Source organism: Larus michahellis, chromosome 1 (genome assembly GCF_964199755.1).
Source record: "Larus michahellis chromosome 1, bLarMic1.1, whole genome shotgun sequence".
NCBI lineage: Eukaryota > Metazoa > Chordata > Aves > Charadriiformes > Laridae > Larus > Larus michahellis.
This window is the reverse complement of record NC_133896.1, coordinates 106,741,568-106,760,978: the sequence shown is the minus strand read 5'-3', so window position 1 is coordinate 106,760,978 and position 19,411 is coordinate 106,741,568. Positions and strand designations below refer to the sequence as shown.

Below are 19,411 nucleotides of genomic sequence, written 5' to 3'. Positions count from 1 at the left end.
CGTCCTTAATCATACAGCTGCGATGAAAGGCACTCTCCACTCCTTTAACAGTTGGGTCACTGTTCAGAAAGAAGCCCAAGATTCATTAGGTCAAAAGGAGTGAGACCAAGAGAAAGCTGATGGCTATAGCTTACTGGTTAAATCATTCACCTAGGGAAGGGGAAGCCTGCAGGTTCTGATCGCTGAAATGTTTATGCATTACATATAAAACAATAATTACTACTGGACTGTAAAGGCAAAGTTCCCACTTTGTATCTCTCTCCAGGGAAAACAGAGGTTTAAAACCTCCATAACCAGGCTGAGAAATGCATCAGTTTTGAGATTATGTGATAAAATCCTGTCTACACACCCACAAAGGAGTGCGGAGAGACAATGGCATGCAGGCAGCCCAAATACCCTACCCTGCCCTGGCTCCTCCCACACCCATCACTGGGAGCCATCAGCCCATCAAAGGCCCACCTCCATAAATCCAGAGGGGCACAGGGACACAATGGCAGATGGGAACCCAAATTAACAACACAGAGGAAGGGAAAACTTGCTCAGGCCCCTCCCAGGGCTGTCCCAGGAAAGCCTCAGCCCCAGGGTGCAGGCATGAAGTCCATCAAGATGACTCAACGCCACAGCAACTTTAGTACTGAGGTGGCTTGCAGCCTATGGATATAGGACACATTATGGGATGCAGGGGAAGTGTATTTTGGGATTGGACAGGACTTCTTATGGGATGCTTAGGGGAGGAATCAGAGGCAAAGAAAAGGAGGGATCTGGGTGATTTGGGAAGGAACAAGAGTGGGAAAGGGACAGTTGTGTGTGAAAAGTTTGCTGGATGCTTGTCTGCCATGCCTTGCACCTGCTCAGCACAGCCCGTTCCTCTCTTATTACATTCCTTTATAACTCTCTATGAGTGAAGGACTCTCTATTTTCAGTGTATGCGTGTGTATGGGTGTGTGAGTGCCAGTCTGTAGTCAAGCCATGGGCTGGAGAGCCTGCGTGCCTGGATGACAACAACTGGAGAGATAGGAGTGTCAACTTAAGTGCCAGGAACTGGAGCGGGACTGCAGGTCATAGGGGCTCCCATGTGTCCATGGGACCAGAAACTGGAGTGAGTGAGGGTGTGGGTGCCAGAAACTGGGCTGGAACCGCAAGCACTGTGTGCCTGGGTGCTAGTGGCTGGAGAGACCCAAGTGAGTGACAAGAAGTGCTGTCCACTAGAGTGGAACAGGGGTCAGAAGCCCTTATGTCAGTGGTGCTGCGGGGAGAAAGCATGCGAGTGAGTGTATCAGTGTTAGCAACGATCAAGCTGGACTAGCTGGTGAGAAGGCGATGTGCGCTGAGAGCCGAGGAGCGGGGAGTGGATGGTCTATCTCTAATGGCAGAACCACAGGGGGAGCTGGCATGTTAGCCTGGGAACAGATGCTTGACCTCGCTTCAGTTGGACCTGGGAACCTGGAGCTGCATCAGCCTCACCTCTTGGGCTGATGGATCTGGCCTGATTCCTCTAACATAAACACCAAATATGTCACTTTGTGGGAAAGTGCTCTAGCCCCAGACCAGCAGGAAAGAGGGTAGCAGCAGATGTAGCCACTGCTGTCGTGGTTTTTAGGATAACTTTGCTCATTCTTTCCGACAAACAACTGTAAGACATACCTTGGAAAGATTATAGACATGAATCCTGAATGAATGAAATATTTTGAGATATCTGACAAACTCCATGATTGATGGGAAAGGACAGGCCCCTAATTCTGGAGCTGGGTTTCCAAGGCCAGGTACCTAGGAGTTAAGTGTTGGCATATTAATTAATTTAATTGAATTAAGTGCTTTTTTTTAAAAAAAAAAAAAAAAAGAGTAATATAAAAATACTGGCACAACACTTGCTTTTATCCGCTGGAATGGCCCCAGTGCTACAAAAGTTATTTACAAATCAGTATAAATGGTCCAGAGAACTCCTTTGCCAGCTAAGTTAAACAGCAGACAATCAAAGAGTTAAAAGATGAGTTCCCTCAGAGGCACTGGGCTCTCCTCAGGGCCCAGGGGAAGAATACTGATGATATGGTGCTCTGAAGATGATCTTTTCTCTGTTTTTTCTCTGCCCCCTACCCCACATAAGAAAATCCTTTCTCTCTCTCCGCTGCTTATGAATTTTATTTTCCAACCACACCTCTAGCCCTAGGAGAGCTATTACTGGAGCCTTGTGTTTTTCAAACAGTTGATGCACGCATTATCTGAATGTCTTTAAAAGGAAGGGCTGCTAAAGGGTGGGTCCCAAAGCTGCACACGAGAGAAAAGAACATGGTGTGAAGCAAAGTAAAACAAATGTGCACAGATGCACTCCCAGCAACAACTCTTACAGTAATATAACAGTAAATATTCGCCTTTCTGCCTGAAAAACTAGACTCTGTGCAGAAGTTTGTGTTTATAAGATACAAGATATTTCTTGCAGTCTCTCCTCTGAGATTTAGCATTAATGTATCAGGAACTAGACCAGAATATAAATGATTTTCTACAACAGTGAAAGTGACTTTAAAAATGCTCACCTGTTTGCATTGAGTTTACATCACTATTTTACACATTTTTAACAATGTGATTGACTCCTCCTGTATGTTTAACAGCAAATTCAGTAAGTGGTTCACAAACAGAAAACAAAACTGTTTGACCACATTTGAGCAAGAGAGAATAGCCTCCAGAAGACTAAACTGCGTCAGCATTTTTTAAGCCTCGGAGAAACCAGCCACCAATGAGATGCAAGAGCAATCTGATCTGACCTTACCTGCCAGCAGTTCCAGCTAAGCCAAAGATTTAAGACTAAACAACAGCTATCTCCTTTGGAGCTAAACAGACTTGCATTACCTAACCGGAAGATGAAAAAAGCAACTAGGCGGAGGGGAAGAGGCAGAGTTTTCCAGTGATTTGGAGATGCATGGAGGTGTTTTATCACCATTTTTATCCTCATGTCTAGGTTTACAGTAAATTCAAGAGGACTCTGGGATAGAGGATTGGAAAGAATCTTCCAAGTCAGGGCGACACCATTCGCTTTTATTGAGATTGTCTGGATAACTCCACTGAAAATGGCTGCGTGAGAAGCAACGTGCTAGCTCTTGCTCAGCTGCACTATGCAAGCTCTGCAGGAACTGCAACCACATGCTGAAGGAGATCCCTCAAAAGACAAGGGGAACTGTGAGGAATGTGGGAAACATCACATGCCTAAGACAAGCAAAATCTGGCTGGAATTTAATCAGGGCCTACGATAACACTGCCACTTCAGTAATCCTGTCTCAGGTCAAACGTACGGTCCTCCGTTGCAGGCAACCAGATTTCACAATCCCTTTTGTAAATTGATTAAACTTTGTTTTAAAGCCAGTTGTGGTTATTGCCCTGCTAATTTCCTTTTTTTACTATGGCCAGTGAAGATCATCTGATTTTTGCGAGAGATCAATAGAAAGCGTAAGGGGGGAAGCAACCCATGTTGCTCATCAAGATGATGCAGATCAGATTATTTACAGCCTTATCTGAACTGTGACTCACTATGCAAACTTTCAGTGAAGGAAGTGTCAATTATGTCAACGAGATAGATGAGAGGAAAAAAACCAAAAAAAACCCAACCCAAAACCACAAAAAAAAAAGAGGGTCTGGACAGCAGCCTCAGTTTTGTATAACATGAGCTCACAAAATTTTTTTAATAAGCAAGTTTGCCTTTCCAAGTGCATGCATGCCTTCTCACCTCCTCCGCTTTTCTACCACATATCCCAAACCCAAACTCAGGCCTCTTAACCGAAGTAGGTCTTCACCTCTTCCCCCACCCCCTCCTCATCTCCTGGGCCCCCTACCTCCATTATCCATCACCCCCTATTCTCACCCAGGACCCCAGGTCCTGGTAGCGCTTTGAGCGCTGCTGGAAGCGTCAGAGTAGGCACTTCACCGTGATGTGCATCTTGTCTCACGGAGAGCCAGCTCAGGAGGAGCTGGCTGTAAGGCAGCAGCAGCAGGAGCCAGGCTGCTCCAGGAGAGGAGAGCCAGCGGCCAAGGGGGGTGGCTGCAGGGCAGACACCTTGCCCCCCCTACGGTGAGGTGTGCTGCGATCCCCGGTTTGGCCTAGGTGGAGTAGCTGCAACCAGTAATAAGGATCTCTGAATTTTTTCAGAAGTCCCACCTACCAGTAGATGCATTTTGGGTACGGAATTCCAGTTGGTCTCTTCTTCTGTTCCTTTCTTTCTTTGTTTATGAGTATGAACACATCTATTTGCATAAATGGAATGTAGTGACTCTTTGTAAGGGTTTTACTGAATTTAGTAGATAACATTATTCAGATTGAGAGGATATAGAGGGGTATGGCCCTTTGTTACGGTTTGAGGAACCCACAGCAATTATTCCTCCTTTCCCCCCCAGGAAGGGGAAGCGGGAAAAAACAAGGAAACCTGAGGGTTGAAATATAAACAGATTTAATACAATAAGACTAAATAATTAACAGTAGTAATACTAAAGAAGCTGTATTGATCCCAATACCAATATAAAATACACAAGGATTAGACTCAGCCAATTATATCAGCAGGAAGCTGTGCACTCCCAGCAGCGGACAGCAAATGTCGGACGCTGCGAACGCTACGGCTTTGGGAGGAAGGGAAGGGCTCAGGGATCCGGCACTGGGGCAAGAGTTCTCAGGATCGCAGGGAGAGGGAGAACTCCTCAGCAAACTTCCTAATTTATATTGACTGTGACATTCACGGCATGAAATAATCCTTGGGTCAAGTGCCTGGGTCTTGCTTCTCCTCATCCCTGCACCTGGCTAGCTCAAAAACACCGAAACCTTGAAACCTGCGCACCAATACCTGGCTATAAAGTAAATATTATCCCAAATTCAGACACTAGCATCTTCTAAAAATGCAGTTTTCCCAAGCATCAGAAGAGAACTTACTGAAAGAGAAATTCATCCAGTGTCACTCAAATCAGGACACCCTTTTATTTTGAAAGATTGCTACCTATCGCCATTTTTGTGACGGTTGGGGGGCCGTGTGTTTTGAACCTCTACATGAGCTTGGAGCAAGCCGCTGCTCCCACTGGGTGCTTCTTACCCTTCAGCACCCAAACAACGTTACGTTAAATTAAAAAAAAATAAATAAATAAAAGGCAGCAAAAAATAAACCCGAAAGAACAGCCCTGCCACGCTCTCCTCAAGGCCCGCCCTGAGGTGACGGTTAAGCCCCGAGGTGGCGGCACCGGCACGCGGGCGGCCGTTAGCTGTAACCATTATCCTCCCCTTGCCGCCAAAAGGCGGGGGCGGGCGCGTGCCCGGCCCGGCCCCGCCCCGCGGGAGGGAGGGGGTCGCCCCCTCATCGGGACGGGCACCGGCGCCGGCGCCGACGCGGCGTGGCGGGGGAGGTTGAGGTTCGGCGAGGCTCGGGAGACCGCCATGGCGCACCGCAGGGGCTGCCGCAGCTCCTACTATTTCTTCGCGCGCGAACAGCTGCCCGAGCTGCAGCGGCGCGGGCTGCCCGTCACCCGCGTGGTCGACGCCATCCCCTACTGCTCCCAGGCCTGGGCGGTGAGGGGAAGGGCCCTCTCCTGCCCGACGCCCCTCCGGCCTCCTGCGGGGCGGGGAGCGGCCTCGGGTTAACGCAGTTTAATGGTGGGGAGGGCAGGGGGGAAGCCCGCGCCGCGGTCCGGCTCCAGCCGCAGTGTGCTGGGGCTGTGGCCTTCGTAGCAGCTCCCCTGCCTCTTGCTGGTGGGGGACCGGCGCCCGTGGGGTGGATCTGTGTGGGTGCCCTTGTGCAGGTTGCGTGGGGAGCAAAATGTCTGCATGACCTTTCTTGTTGGGTAAACTGGCTGGTGGCTGAGCTGCCATACATTTAGCAGTTCAAGTGGGCATCCTGTGTGGCCTCAGCTGTCTCTAGCTAAGAAGCACAAGCTATGCCATCCTCCCCTCAGCTGCAGGGGGGCAGCTCTGGCTTGTGCGCAATGAGTAGTGGCGTCCGCAGCTGGCAAGAGTAGTTTCAAGAGACTTTGTGTTCATGGTGGGACAGTGCTAGTTTGCCCTTGTCCAAAGGTACTTCAAAAGAACATGCTCTCTAGATGTTTTGACTCAAAGCTTATGGCTTTGTTAGGGAGAAAGCTGCTGGAAATGTTTGAGCCAATGCTAGCAGTTGGCAGCTCTTGCTAAGCGTTGATAATGTTCTTTGGACATGCACAATTAATTAACCCAGAGTTTGTTGGGTTGTGGGACTACTAGAAGGAAGCAGTAAAAACTTTAACAATTTGCTTTCCTTCAAGTTGCTGACTCAAGAAGAAAAGATGATATATAAAGAGAAGGCTCATAAGTGGAATAAAAAGAAATGCTCTCAGAAGACAGTGAAAGAGGTAAATGCTGAGAAAGGAACACCCTTCAGTGTAACTAAGTAAGAGGCGGGGATAAGTGGTTTTGGGCTTTGGTCAGATATAATGCTATGGAAGATCACCTGCACTCGGTAGCCTGCAAACTCTGGAGGTTATGGCTGCTGTGGTAGTCCATACCATTACGAAGGTTAAGCAGAAAATTGTTCTGACTTATATTGAAGGTGAGAACACTATACCATTTTAAACCAGCACAACTTGTTCCTTTGGGCTTTTTTACCAAGCAAAATGTAGTTCTCTAAAAATTTATTTTTCAGTGACTGACTTACAATGATTTTCTTATTGATAATACTGTAAATTGGTATGACGTCTGGTCATAGGTTCATGTTGCTTTTGCTTCAGGGATGTCTTCAATTTAGGTAGTTCTTGTCTGATGGCCTGAAACCACATCTTATATGCAGCTGATTTGTCTTTTTCGAATGGCTGTGTGGTAGACCAGGTCAAAGAAACATTGCAACCTATGCACAAAAAGAATGATTATACCTTGCCATTATTTTTAGATTGGTTTGATTGTGGAGAGAGTAGTAGTGCTATAGTGGAGGACAAAACACCACAATATAGAAGTAAGCAGTTACGTTAAGCTGAATGTTGTTATGGTCAGGAATAGTGCTAACAGGATCCCTTCTATTTACTGACTTGAAAAAGTGTGTGTGTGTCCCCTTTGGTTTTAGGTTGGGTTTTTTTTTTTTCCCCTCCTCTGTCTGCCTCTCCCAGCAATTCACTGAAGGATAGTTTGCTTCAAAGTTTGAATTATGTGAGGTGTCAGAAAACTTATTTTATTCCAGTCTTGGTTGGCAGTGTAAAAACTTGTGTTTCAAAGCAAAGAGCCTTATTGAGTAAAATGGATAATATTGCATTTACTTTTTCATCCCATATTACTAGATACTGACTCTGAACTACTAATTACTGGTGAGGGTAAATTTTGGGACTTTAAAACACACAATGCTAAAGAGAATGGCAGGGTGATCGTAGTTAGGAGTAACTAATAAATCTGAATTGGTTAATTTAGTCAATCTAGACTAGTAGGGAGGTGTTAGGCACTGCTTTCTGATTTTGGGGGTCTGCCTGTATGGAAAAGAGCTGTTTAAAACATGGTTATCATTGTGTTATTTGGCAGGCTAGGGGTATGTAATTAATGAAGCTTCACTGTTACATATAAGGGAGAGCTGCATGAAATGACAATTAAGTCGTAAATGAAGGCTTCTGTATTTCATTCCACAACCAGTAGCATTTTAGAAAGGTGTAATCAGGGAAAGGAATAATTGCTTTACCAAAATAATGAGCATCATCCTTATTGCCTGTCAGTGGAAACAAGGAAGTGTGTACGTACAAGATTATATATGTGATCTCAATTTACTAATCACACCCCTGTGCACAGATAACCACAGTTATTTTCTGTAGTGAAAGGTCTTGGTCATCTTCTGGAGATGACCCAAGCTTACTTGGATGGGACTAATTCCTCATTTTATTTTAAATAGTTCAAACTGATAATCAATGAACTTTGGCTTAGATGGTCATCTGGAATTAGTGTACCTAGGTGTCGATGTTATTCCCAATTTGGGCCTTGAATGATTGAATTCTGGCAGCCTACCAAATTTTTCTTCCTGTTCCCTTAAAAGCTTATTGTTCGTGCATGGATTTGCAGTGTTTAATGGGCATACGCACCCCTCTTGCTCTGGTTCTGATGACATGAGGCTTTATCAGCTTTTCATCAGTTCCATTACCAGTCCAAGACAACTAATGCGTGTGCCAAACTTTTTCATAAAGTTTATGGAAAAAAAAATTGAAATTCTGATTTGAAAATTTCTTGCCTGTGCAAGTGGTTGAACTTAACAAAGTAATGTTTTGGGGGTTTTTTTCAGTTTTGTTTTTTAAATTACATTTTGTAAATTTAGCTGTAGCTCTTTCCAGTTGCAGTGAGTTGACCAAGGTACTAAGATACCTGTCCCTCTTTTTGTTAGAAGAGAAATCTTGCCTTCCCAGTCTGCAAGTATGTAGGCACCTGTGTATAACCTGCAGACTTGTTCCACCTAACTAAACTTGTCAGTGGACGTCATATGTTCCTCCAATAGAAGGAGATGAAGAACTTTATTGGGGGCTAGTAGTAGACTCTTGATATTTATTTTTTTTAACTTTTTCATCTTTTCCAGACATGTAATCTGGCTCATCCAGTTCCTGCTTCTCTGACCGAAAAGATGCCCAGTGTTACTTCTCTTCCAGATGCCTCTGCAATGTCCTGGGAGAACGATCAGGGTATAGTAATCTTAAAGCAGTTGATCCCGATAGATAAAAGCTTGCCCTTTATAGGTATTCTCAGTGGTACCTATGCAAAGGCTGTTTACATTTTGCTAATAGCCATCTGTGTCAACTGTTTCTTTGTTTTAAACTAATGGTCTGCTGCTGTAAAAAGATCTTTTGTAGTATAGAGGGAAGTCAGTGCAAATGTCCCTTGCCCCCAGCCCCCGAAATAATTCTATCCTCTGTTTTTTAGCTTGATGGGAGTATAGGCACTAGTAGTTTCTTTACAGTTATTTCAAGGGTTTTAAGAAAAAAATAACTCTTCAACTCCCACATTTATGATTTACAAGGCAAATTGTAAAGGATGAAGAGTTGTTAGATATCAAAGTTCAAAATTTGTATGGTAGAATTGTTAAATAAAATGATGACTTGGCCTCTTCGGGAGAATAAAAGAGGGGATATGTACTTTGTCAGTGCTTTTTATAACATCTTGGCTTGCTTCCTTATTGAAAGAACTCTTGAAAACGAAACCTTTCTTATCTGTAGCCTTCTTCAAATGGATGTTTTGATTAGAATTGAGTAATGAACACATCTGTAATCTTTTTCCCCATGAATATTACATTATTCTGAAAAATGATAAATGGTAGTGCTTACAAGATAAGTCAAGCAACCAGTTAATATAAGCAGCATCTGCTGCGTGGTTAAGTTTCAGCTCAAGCCTTTTACCTAACAAGTCTCTTGAACTATTTTCCTGTTGTCGTGGTTATAGAGGGACAGGAAAGAGTAGCTCCATAAAAAGCGTAATACCTGTTAGTGTCCTCCCTGCCAGAGATCATGCTCCCCTGTCATTGTGGTGCAAATTTGATCGTGGTGGCTTGAACTGACACAACTGGTCTTTAAGCTGAATGAGAGGGATAATGACAAGGAATAACTGAGATGCATTTTATGATGCTGCTCCTTAATATTTCTCAGTAAAAGTCCTGTATGGTTTCTTGTAGCTATATCCATTTTTTCATAAGGAAAGGAGTTCAGACTAGGGCAGGAGAGGTATCTTTCCTATAATCCAGCATCTTGTAGACTTTAAGACCCATGTAAGAGATCACCAGCATTCAGGCTTAGGACAGCTGGTCTTAAATGCCATAAAGTCTGGCATACAGCATCATTTCTGTGTAACAACTTATACATCTCTACTATTTAGTATAACAAGCAGGATTTTTTGATGAGGGGCAGAACTTAAGGGTAAGGATTAAATAGCTATCTTACGCTTCATTGAGAACATTGACATTCATGAAGAGATGGATTAATGTGTATTGTGAAATATTTTTCATAGTGGGATACTTTTTAAATTAGTAAACAATGAATTTATTCCTTAACATTTGCCCTGGGTATTCTTCCCACCTTCTTTGGGAGCTCATTTAGCAGAGGAGGAGCAGAATTTTAATTAGCAGACTTCTTATCTCCTCTTACCCCAGAAGATTATTACCAGCTCGTTTAACTTGTGTGAGTTACTGAATTGAGCTTGTGAGGCTGTTTTGTGGTTACTGATTTTTTTCTTACCTTATCTTCTTAAACGGTGAAGAGACTGATCATAAAAAGGAATAGTAGTTCCTGTTGGATTCCAGGCCTCTTAACATTCCTGTGGGTTTGGGATCTGATTTTTTTTTAAATTGCTTTTATTTTTATTGTTTTTTTTGTCCTCATCTCTACACACAGTAGCATCTATGGAAGGTGTACCAGGACTACCAATATGCTCGACTCTTGCATATGTATTAGTTACCTTGTCATCTCAGATACAGAGAAAGATCTGTGTGTTTTATGTGCTCATTACCCTACTTTACTTTACTCACTCGTGATAAAGCACAGAAAAACTTTCACTGGATGAGGTGAGGTCAGGATGGCTTGCTGTAACCTCTGGTGGCACTTCTGAAAATGTGTTGGTTTGTTTTTTCTTTCAGCTGTGATTGCAGACATCTTCTACTTCCTGAACATTTACAGCCATGGCAAGTTGCCATCCCACTGTGAGCAGCGCTTCCTTCCTTGTGAGATTGGGTGTGTCAGGTACTCCCTACGGGATGGCATAATGGCTGATTTCCATCACTTCATAGATCCAGGTGAGTTCCAAGAAAGGAAGACAAGAAGTATTTAATCTTGCTTTGGGGTGAGGGGGAAGCTTTGTAGTGTCACTTACTGCTACCCAGGTTAGATTTCTGGTATTAACATAGGTTTATTTCTTTAACTACAAGTGGTTAGATGTCCTAAAATATCATAGTGGTGCTGATTGTTTCTGAGGAGATGGACTTAAACATCAGAACTGCATGAAGCTTCAAAGAGGGTAGAACAAATCCAGGAGGACCTTCAGATGTCTGTGCTTTATATTTCATGCCAATGAATGTTTGTCTTGATTGGACTTAAACATGCATGCTATGGAATACACTTTGTTTTTTAAAATGCATATAACTGAAAATAACTTTTTCAAAAATAGTTGTGGCACTCGTATAAGGCCACAAGGGAAGATGGAGCTTGGTGTGTAGTTGAGAGTTAAGGATCTGTCATTGTGGGTGCTGGATGGTGATTGTTTTTCTCCCATCTCCCCTGCTTTTCTGCAGAAGTACCACCACGTGGTTTTCGGTACCACTGCCAGGCTGCTAGTGAGTATGAATGGAGGAAAAGAATGGTATGCAAAGGTGTACAATTTTAGACTCAGCTTATCTGATCTGTATCCAATTGTTTTGTAAGTCTACAGTTTCTCCTTTGAATTTGTCAAGCTTTGAAGAGAAAGGAGTGACAGAGCAGCTTGTCACAGTTACCTTTTATGTTTCTTGTACCCACAAATGGCAGCGCACTTCACCCAAAATGGTTTTGGCAATGGCAAAATTACTCATATTCTGTCTTCCTATTTTTATTCAATAATCACTGCAGTATGTTGTTCTTAAATCGGACAACTTTGTATGCCTTAAATGCTTTTCAAGCCCATCTGAGCAGAGTGTCCTTCCCTTGATAGTCCTTATGTATGTCTTCAACATGAAGTGCTAATTCATAATAGGATAACTCAAAGATACTAGTTTGTATTTAAAAGTTGTAAGTGTTTTGCAGCTTTACATATATCAACAAAGTTAAAGTATTTTTACTGTTGTTGTGTCTGGCTTGGCCTGCCTTGTTTCCCTTGTGACTCTTTAGTATTTATAGATTGCAGTTTGTTTCTATTAGGCCACTTCCTCCCCTTGTGTACACAGGGAACAAAGTTGGCCCTGTTTTCCTATGTCAAATACTTAGATAATGGCCTTTTAAAAGGGGTAAACATGTGGGTGTGTTTGCTCACAGGCCAGACCCACCAGTCTTCTGCTGACAGAAGCGAGGTTTTGGTAGCTTAATCACCTACGCTGCCTGTAGAGAAGAGGAGGTGTGTGTGTTTGTGTGTGTACATATATGTATATAAAAAAATACAAGGGAGGGGGGAACTGTATCATTTAAGGAAACAGGAGTTCTTATAACTTGGGTGTTGTTTTTTCTGCCCTCATCCCTTATTAGGTGATGCCACTCATAAGATCCCTATATCTGGATCTCATCTGTCACGTACTTGTTACGCAGTTGTCTTACAGGAACTTCTTGAGTTTGTCCAGCCAGCCCGAGGTGTTCGGCCTTACTTTTACTGCAGGGTATGATCAAGGTGTCAAAGTAAGATGCTCTAAATCAAAACCTTTAATTTCACTTCTGGTGGATGACTAAGGAGAGCTAAAACCTAATCAGTGTGCAAATGAGTGGTAAAGACAGTCTTTTCCAAAGTATCCCAGTCACATGCAGGAAGAAATGGCCTCTAGAAGCTAACCTTTTTACAAGGCAGAAACCTAATTACCTAATTTTCTGCCTTTTTTTTTTTTTTTTTTTTTATTTTCAGCCTGCCCTTCTGGCTGTGGTCTGCTGATGAACATTTCGCTTGGTCTCTGACATTGTTTTGACTTAGGTTAAGGGCTTCTAAGATTGACTTAAATTGATTGTGCTGAATAATAGTCTCACAATGCTGCTTTTCTAAGGGATGTTTTTATGACTTTCCCCGTAAGAATACTGCATATCTTAATTTTTGCTCAAGTTTCATTTGCCAATGAGCTAAACAAAATGTTAGAATTCAGAGGCATTTAAGCTTCATGACAGCTATATTATATTTTGATTCAATTGGAGCCTAATGTTAGTCCTTAAAAAGGCGGGGAGGGTCAAGATCTTGGGCTCCATCCATAAATGCAGGGCTCTGAAGAAATATCCATGGAGGTATCTATAGTATGGGTTAACCTTTAACCTGTCCCCAAACATTAGTCCAAAATTTTTCCTGGGGTTTAGTTGGAAAGTCCCCGTGGTATTTGTTTCTTCAGGACAATTTTCAGGAAGAGTATACAATCAGTCCCACAAACATTGAATTTTGTTTTGGAGGTGACTTTTTCAGATGTAGTCAGAAGTCTTGCAGATGTTACAACTATATGCTGTACTTCTTCAATGTGACTGAAGTTTTCTTTCCTCTAGTCTAATGACAGATTCCGAATTAACTGGTGCCTCAATCGAATGGCTAGCATAACAGGTGGGAAATGCATCACTTTTGCCCCTCTGCGCACCCCACCCCCCCCCCCCCCCCAAAAAAAAAAAAAAAAGGCAGCATTATGTAATCATGGACAACTGTATTTTTTTTGAAAGTCTTCAGGTCTTAAAGCTTTCATAAAAGCTGGTACTGATAGCTGGAACTACCGTGCATGCTTTTCCCTCTTCTTTTCCTCCCCAGCAGTGACAGGAAAACAACAGCATGATCAGCTAACTGGTTAATGAGCACATCCATAGAACAGCACATACTGTTTCTTGCTCAGCCAGTTAAAGGAGCACTAGAGGCAGTGAGATTACTACGAAGGCGAGTGTATGGTAACACATGGGAACACTAACAGTTTCTGATGGCCTGCAAGTAGGGTACATAATTACTGAGGTAGAGAAAATGATGGAAATATAGGATGACCCACTTTGCTAGGAAGCCAGGTTTTACTAAAACCACTGGTGGAATAACTTGTTAAGGTTTACAAGAGCTTTGATGCTCTGGTAAGAAGCTGGGCAACGAACAGGGACTTGACTGAAAAGTGAGCTGAGCAGAATATTCACTGATTGTTTTGTCCTCCTGACTTGGATTTTCTCTGAGCTATAGGCATTGAGAGCCATCTGGAGCTTCTTGCCGTAGAAGACCTGGTACTAGAAATGTACCGGAAGAAATACCAAAAGGAGCCATCCAAGACTTGGTTGTGTAGAGAGCTGGATGCTGTCCTGTGGGATTTCTCCAGTAATACTAGGTATATTGTATTCTTTGTGGAAATGTGTATTAGCCTGATGTGTCTTGGTGCCCTACGTACAGTTTATATGCTGCTAGGCTAGAACATTCTGCAAGCCTTCTAATCTGAAATGCTTCTTGTCACGTTGTGAGTACAACTGGAAATGAAAAACACTTTCCCAAAAGAAGTGTAAAGATAGATGGCTTTTAAATGCTGAGGCCTAATTTAAAGGAGGGGGTAAAAAGTGGGAATAAAATATATTGTGGTATTTAACTGGAAATCTTAGAAGTGATAAGATTCAGACTCTTGGAAGTGTAATTTGAATGGGACCTGGCTGTTGCTATACATCAAATGCTTCATGCTGCTACTGGAACGAGGGATGAGGTATGTTTGCCAGTGGTGTAAATCAAGTTCTCCAGCATAAGTGTTAAGCTAGATCCTCTCCTTTTTCTTCCAGAATGAATGTTCTTTATAATGCATCTGGAATCCTATTTACTTTGTATGATTTTTCTTTTTTTTTTTTTCCTTTTTTTCCCCCCCCTATGAGTCTTGAACAGTAAAGCTTTTCCTGCTTTCAGATTCTGTGTTTGTACAAAGAAGTGGTATGTAGCTTGTGCTGTTGCAGGGGAATATTTAGTGATGATGCAGTTAACTGAGAAATTAACTTTTCCTCTGCTATTGTTTTAAGAATCAATAATTTTAGTAGATTTAAGTAGTTTTAAGAATCTTAAATTTTTGTAGATTTTTTTTTGTATATATAAAAAAAAGACTATTCTTGTAAGTCTGCTTACAGTATAGATTTTAAGATCTGTTGGGATAATCGATGTCATTTTATCTTTCTATAGTCAGGTAGTTTTCCATTTCCATGAGTATCTTCACACTAGAGTGAGACCTTAACAAGAATGGAAAAAATTTACTTTAAAACATGCACTTGGAGTGGAAAGTGGGGATGCTTATACTAAGAGGAACTATTTCATATTAATGGGAAACTCCAAGTTGTTACCTTTAAATTCCCTTCCCCCAACCTCAGCACGAAGCAGGTTGCCTGTTAAGCATGCCTTTTAACTCTGTATAAGCCATTTGGAGCTTAGTTATTGCATGCTGGTCCTCGGTAAAATTTTAAAGGTACTGTATGGTCACTGAGACAAAAGGATAACATCTTTAATGTTAGTTCCTGTTCCTTCTGACTGGACCAGCTATTCATGTTGATTAAAGATGTAGATGCTTCTGAAATAAGCATGAACTTCACTTCATGTAGGTGCAAGTGGCATGAAGAGAATGATATACTCTGCTGCGCTTTGGCGTCCTGTAAGAAGATTGCGTGAGTATTGCTAAGGAGTTATCGCCAGTGTGATGACTCCTTATTTTGTTATAGACACACGTTTTTGGCGCTGGCTCCTGTGACTGCCCGGAGCGCTGTAGTTCTAGATCTTGAGTTTTTTCGTTCTATGTGTAACTTTCATTGTTATTTATATGGCTTAGCAGTATGCTGTAAGTCTTAGCACTTAGATATAATGTAATTTCTGTGATGGTAATCTCTCTCACTCTGTAGTGAGCCTTTCACTACCTCCACTTACTATCGGAAAGCTGAGAGAAGTGTTAATTACGGTAGAATTAACTGTTTTTCTTCAGAGGTTTTATATACCTGTATTTGGTGAGAAATTCTCCGTGTATTCTAGTATATGTCTACTTTGGAAATTTTTATGCTGCCTTACATATAATGTGGATACATAAGGTTCTGTAATCTTTTTTGGGGGGGGGGGGGGGAGGTGAAAGTAAATAGTTGTGAAATAAGGAAATACCTTTTAAGATCTCAGTCAGGAGTAGTGGCACTTTGAGAGATAATAGTGAATAGTATTTCATTTAAAAAACTCTTGTTATGTACTGCTGCGCCTTGCAAGGAATTGCTTTTCACACTTCTAAGTGGCTGCATTTGATAGTGTGGGGAAGCAGTTGTTTTAATTTCATGTGTAGTTGTAGAATAGGCTGGTGGTCTTGGAAGGATGCAGGGATAACTGTTTAGCTGCTCTGATAATGTGCCCCTGCCCTCTGTCATCTGCTCTGTGCATCTCAGTCAGTAATTGCTTTTGTTTGCCAGTTGAAGAACTAAAAATGCTGTGCTTCTGTACATGAGTGTTACAGCCCTCTTAGCAAAACTTGTCATGTTTTCTTTTTTTCTCGGTCAAGTTATTGCATCAGTAAATCTTTGGCTAGTGTTTATGGAGTTTCACTGACAGCAGCTCACCTACCTCTTCAAGATTCTGATTATGGTGAAAGCACAAATACCAAGATGGTGATACTGGATACTGCACGTTTTCAGGTCAGATTCCTTAAACTGGTGTCCTGTCTTACTTATAGTTAACTCAAGTGTTCAAACTTGCCAATTTCAGGTTAGCTGGTTTCTCTTTGGATGCTGTCTTTTGTGACACACATTGGGCAGACCCAGTGACAGAAAAATAATCACTAGCTGGGTTATTTCTTGTAATTTTTGATCATAATTTGTAGGTTTCACAGATAGCTGTATATACTACATTTTAGAAGACACAATGTTGTTTCGAATGTTTGTTTCTTCATACAGAAAATGAAGGCTGAGGGTTCTGGATGTGACAGGCGTTTTGCTTCTCCAAGTCAGGATCAAGAGTTTCTCCCTTCTAATTGTGAGTTTGAAACTTGTAAGGGGAAAGAGATATTTAAACTTAATCCAATTGCTGCTTTTTCAAATTTCGGGGCTTAGATATTGCCTGCCAGTGGCATAAGGCTTAAACAGCTCTGCATGAGCTGCGCTTATTCCTGCATATGGATGTCACTGAATTTCTGAAGGTGTAAACATAAAGAGTTGCTCTTCTCTTACTGGACACAATCTTATGGTCAAAAAGGTCTCTCAAAATTTAGGTTTTCTTATAAATGTCACACTCTGATTTATACACCCTTATTTTTCTGCCACATGAAGTCTCTTCTCATATGTTTAGGTGCTTTGAGGCAGGGCTGTGTTTAAAATACTCTCCTTGCTCTTAAGTCATTATATGTGCAGACTCAGCTGGTACTTGTTGCAAGTATTCTGTTAACTCATTTTATAAATACTGCTCATTTAAAATCTTTTTGGAGACAAAATTTCAGTAGAAGGCATATGAGCCCAGTTCATCTGGGCAGTTCGTGGCTAATCTTCAGAAGAACAGAATCAAGTTTGCAAGACAAGTAGCTGTAAGAGTTCTGAGCTTGCAGCTTATTTCCTTGCATATAAAAGACACACTGAATTAAATTCCAAAGCGGTTCCAGCTCTAAATCATGAGATCCTACGGTCTTGGTGTTTATAGAAGACACAACCCCCGTCTCTGACTTTTTGTATTAAAGCTATTGAATAGGTTCAGCTCCACAGCATATGAAGATCCATTAATTTATGCAAGCTTTAAAGGCTGATTTGATTTGCAAACAGTATGTATTTGATTTAATAGGTGATTCTCCACGTGGTGCAAAGACTTCCCTTTATGGAATAAGTACCATGCGAGGAAGAGGAATTACACGATTGCTGAAAAGTGCATCTGATCTATCCAAGTCTTTCAGTAATTGAAAATCTTTTTTACATCCGGGGCAGCTGTAAATTCTGATTTTCCTCGTTTCCCTAAAATAACCAGCAATTTCTCCAGACTGCAGTTTTTCATCTCGTGTGCAACGCTTGACAATTCAAGTTCTTGTTAGAATGATAAAACTATTGACTGGATTTAAAGCAGACAGAAAATCTTATTTATTATCTACAGGAAGACTTATTTTGAAGAGACCTGACAGTTGCATCCTCTCTTTAAAAATACATGCCGTAGTAGTTCTGTTCCTTAATGGAAGGAGTGCGAATTCAAGATCGATTAGCCGATATCATTGGATTAGAAGAATTCTTTAGTGGACAATATGACTTTAAACAAGTGCTTTATTTCTTCTTTAATAACCTCCTTCCCTTCTGCATGTGGAAGATAGAATTTCAGTGTATAACAGTCTGTTTCCAAAAAATGATGGGAGGGAGGAGCATCAAAGGTATGAAGGGGTGCACTGGGGAATTAAAGGTGTAACAGTCTCAAAGGTTTGCTATAATCCATCAGTTCTAGCCTTGAACAATTTGAGTGGTCATTCAAGGCGAAAAAGCAGAGTTTCTGTGAAATGTCTTGGAAGAAAAGCAGTGGCAAATTTATCCATGTATTGATGTTCTTTTAGAGGCACAGTCTATGTACATCAGGAACAAGTACAACAGATTTTTTCTTTGTTTTCCTTTGCATCGTTTTTCTGTTTAAAAAAAAAAAAAAGCATGTTTCTCAAACCTACAGACTGAAGAGGAGTGTAGGTGTTATGGGGCTTTTTGAAAGGAATATAAAATTCAAAATGATATTAATCTGCAGATATAATTTCACAAGTTTAGTCAGGCTGGGTAGATAGCAGTCGTAATTATTTGAGGGCACATAAAAACTGGGAGACTGTCTGATGTATCACTAGGAAGTTAGATGTTTCGTTTTATGGAGGTACAAGTCTTGGACTAGTCCCCAAAAAGTTGTCTGGGCCTCATCCTTAGTCTGTGTGTCTCTAGGCAACTGATTCTCAAAAATAAGAGCTTATTTTGTTTGAGTTGTTTCTACATTTTGTTCCAACAGAGGTCTGGTTGTGAAATACTATTTCCATAGCAACTAACTGTGAGGAGATATTTATTTTATTCCTTGTAGGAACTGGAACTCAAAATTAGGTGGCTCATTCTTTTGGATAATAGGAAAAAAACCAAACACAACCAAACCCAAAACCCAACCAAAATAAGAGATCAGCACATTTATGAATAAACTCGAACGTGCTGATCAGTATGTCAAATAAGGCCAATTGCTTGTTTGGTTGGAAACCTGTTACAGTTGCTAAAAGGCCAGTTGAGGCCCTTGTTCCGGTATTGCAGGATCGCTGAATCATTTTGACACCTCTTACCTAACAGTTTGCCTATATCACTGAATTTTCTTGAATTATTCTGTATTTCCTTCCTTTGAGGCTGCTGTTCTATCTGCTAAATATCACCAGATAAGGGACAATAAACCTCTAAGACTGAGGTTTACTGATGATGCATCTGGGAATGTTGTAACAGAGTAAGAGTGTCTATTTAATAGTGGTAAAGGCTTCTTTGCATTGGAATAGAATTGTTAAGAGTTTTAAGTTTCTTAACTGACAGCCATTGCTGCATTGACATTTCAAAAAGTAAAGATCTGTAATCTTTGAAATATTTTCAGAGGTCAGTGTTGCAATAAAAGTTTCATGTTTCAGCTCTCACAAAGAGAATTCATTATTACTAAAATATTCATTCAGTATCAGTGTAAGTACACAAACTTAAGAGCATTTGTTACTATGCATAAAGTGTTATATATCTTCAAGACTGAGATAAAGAATCTGAGCAGAAGTGGAGAAATAGAGTTCCATGGCATATCTACATCTTATCACTTGTGACTTAAAATAGTACATAAACTGTAGAAGACCTATATGCTATAGGC

The 19,411-nt window shown here is 41.4% G+C and overlaps 1 protein-coding gene across 1 annotated transcript; it reads left to right on the top strand.

Annotated features, from left to right (window-relative positions):
• Nucleotides 1–5,171: 5,171 nt before the first annotated feature.
• MAEL (maelstrom spermatogenic transposon silencer) lies at nucleotides 5,172–19,190 on the top strand. Its single transcript, XM_074598300.1, has 12 exons — nucleotides 5,172–5,533; nucleotides 6,259–6,345; nucleotides 8,529–8,631; nucleotides 10,572–10,727; nucleotides 11,223–11,264; nucleotides 12,145–12,272; nucleotides 13,129–13,183; nucleotides 13,790–13,931; nucleotides 15,169–15,231; nucleotides 16,098–16,230; nucleotides 16,489–16,567; nucleotides 17,363–19,190. Exons 1-12 carry the CDS (start codon nucleotides 5,402–5,404, stop codon nucleotides 17,476–17,478), a joined length of 1,236 nt encoding a protein of 411 aa, XP_074454401.1. The 5' UTR covers nucleotides 5,172–5,401; the 3' UTR covers nucleotides 17,479–19,190.
• The last annotated feature ends 221 nt before the right edge of the window (nucleotides 19,191–19,411 follow it).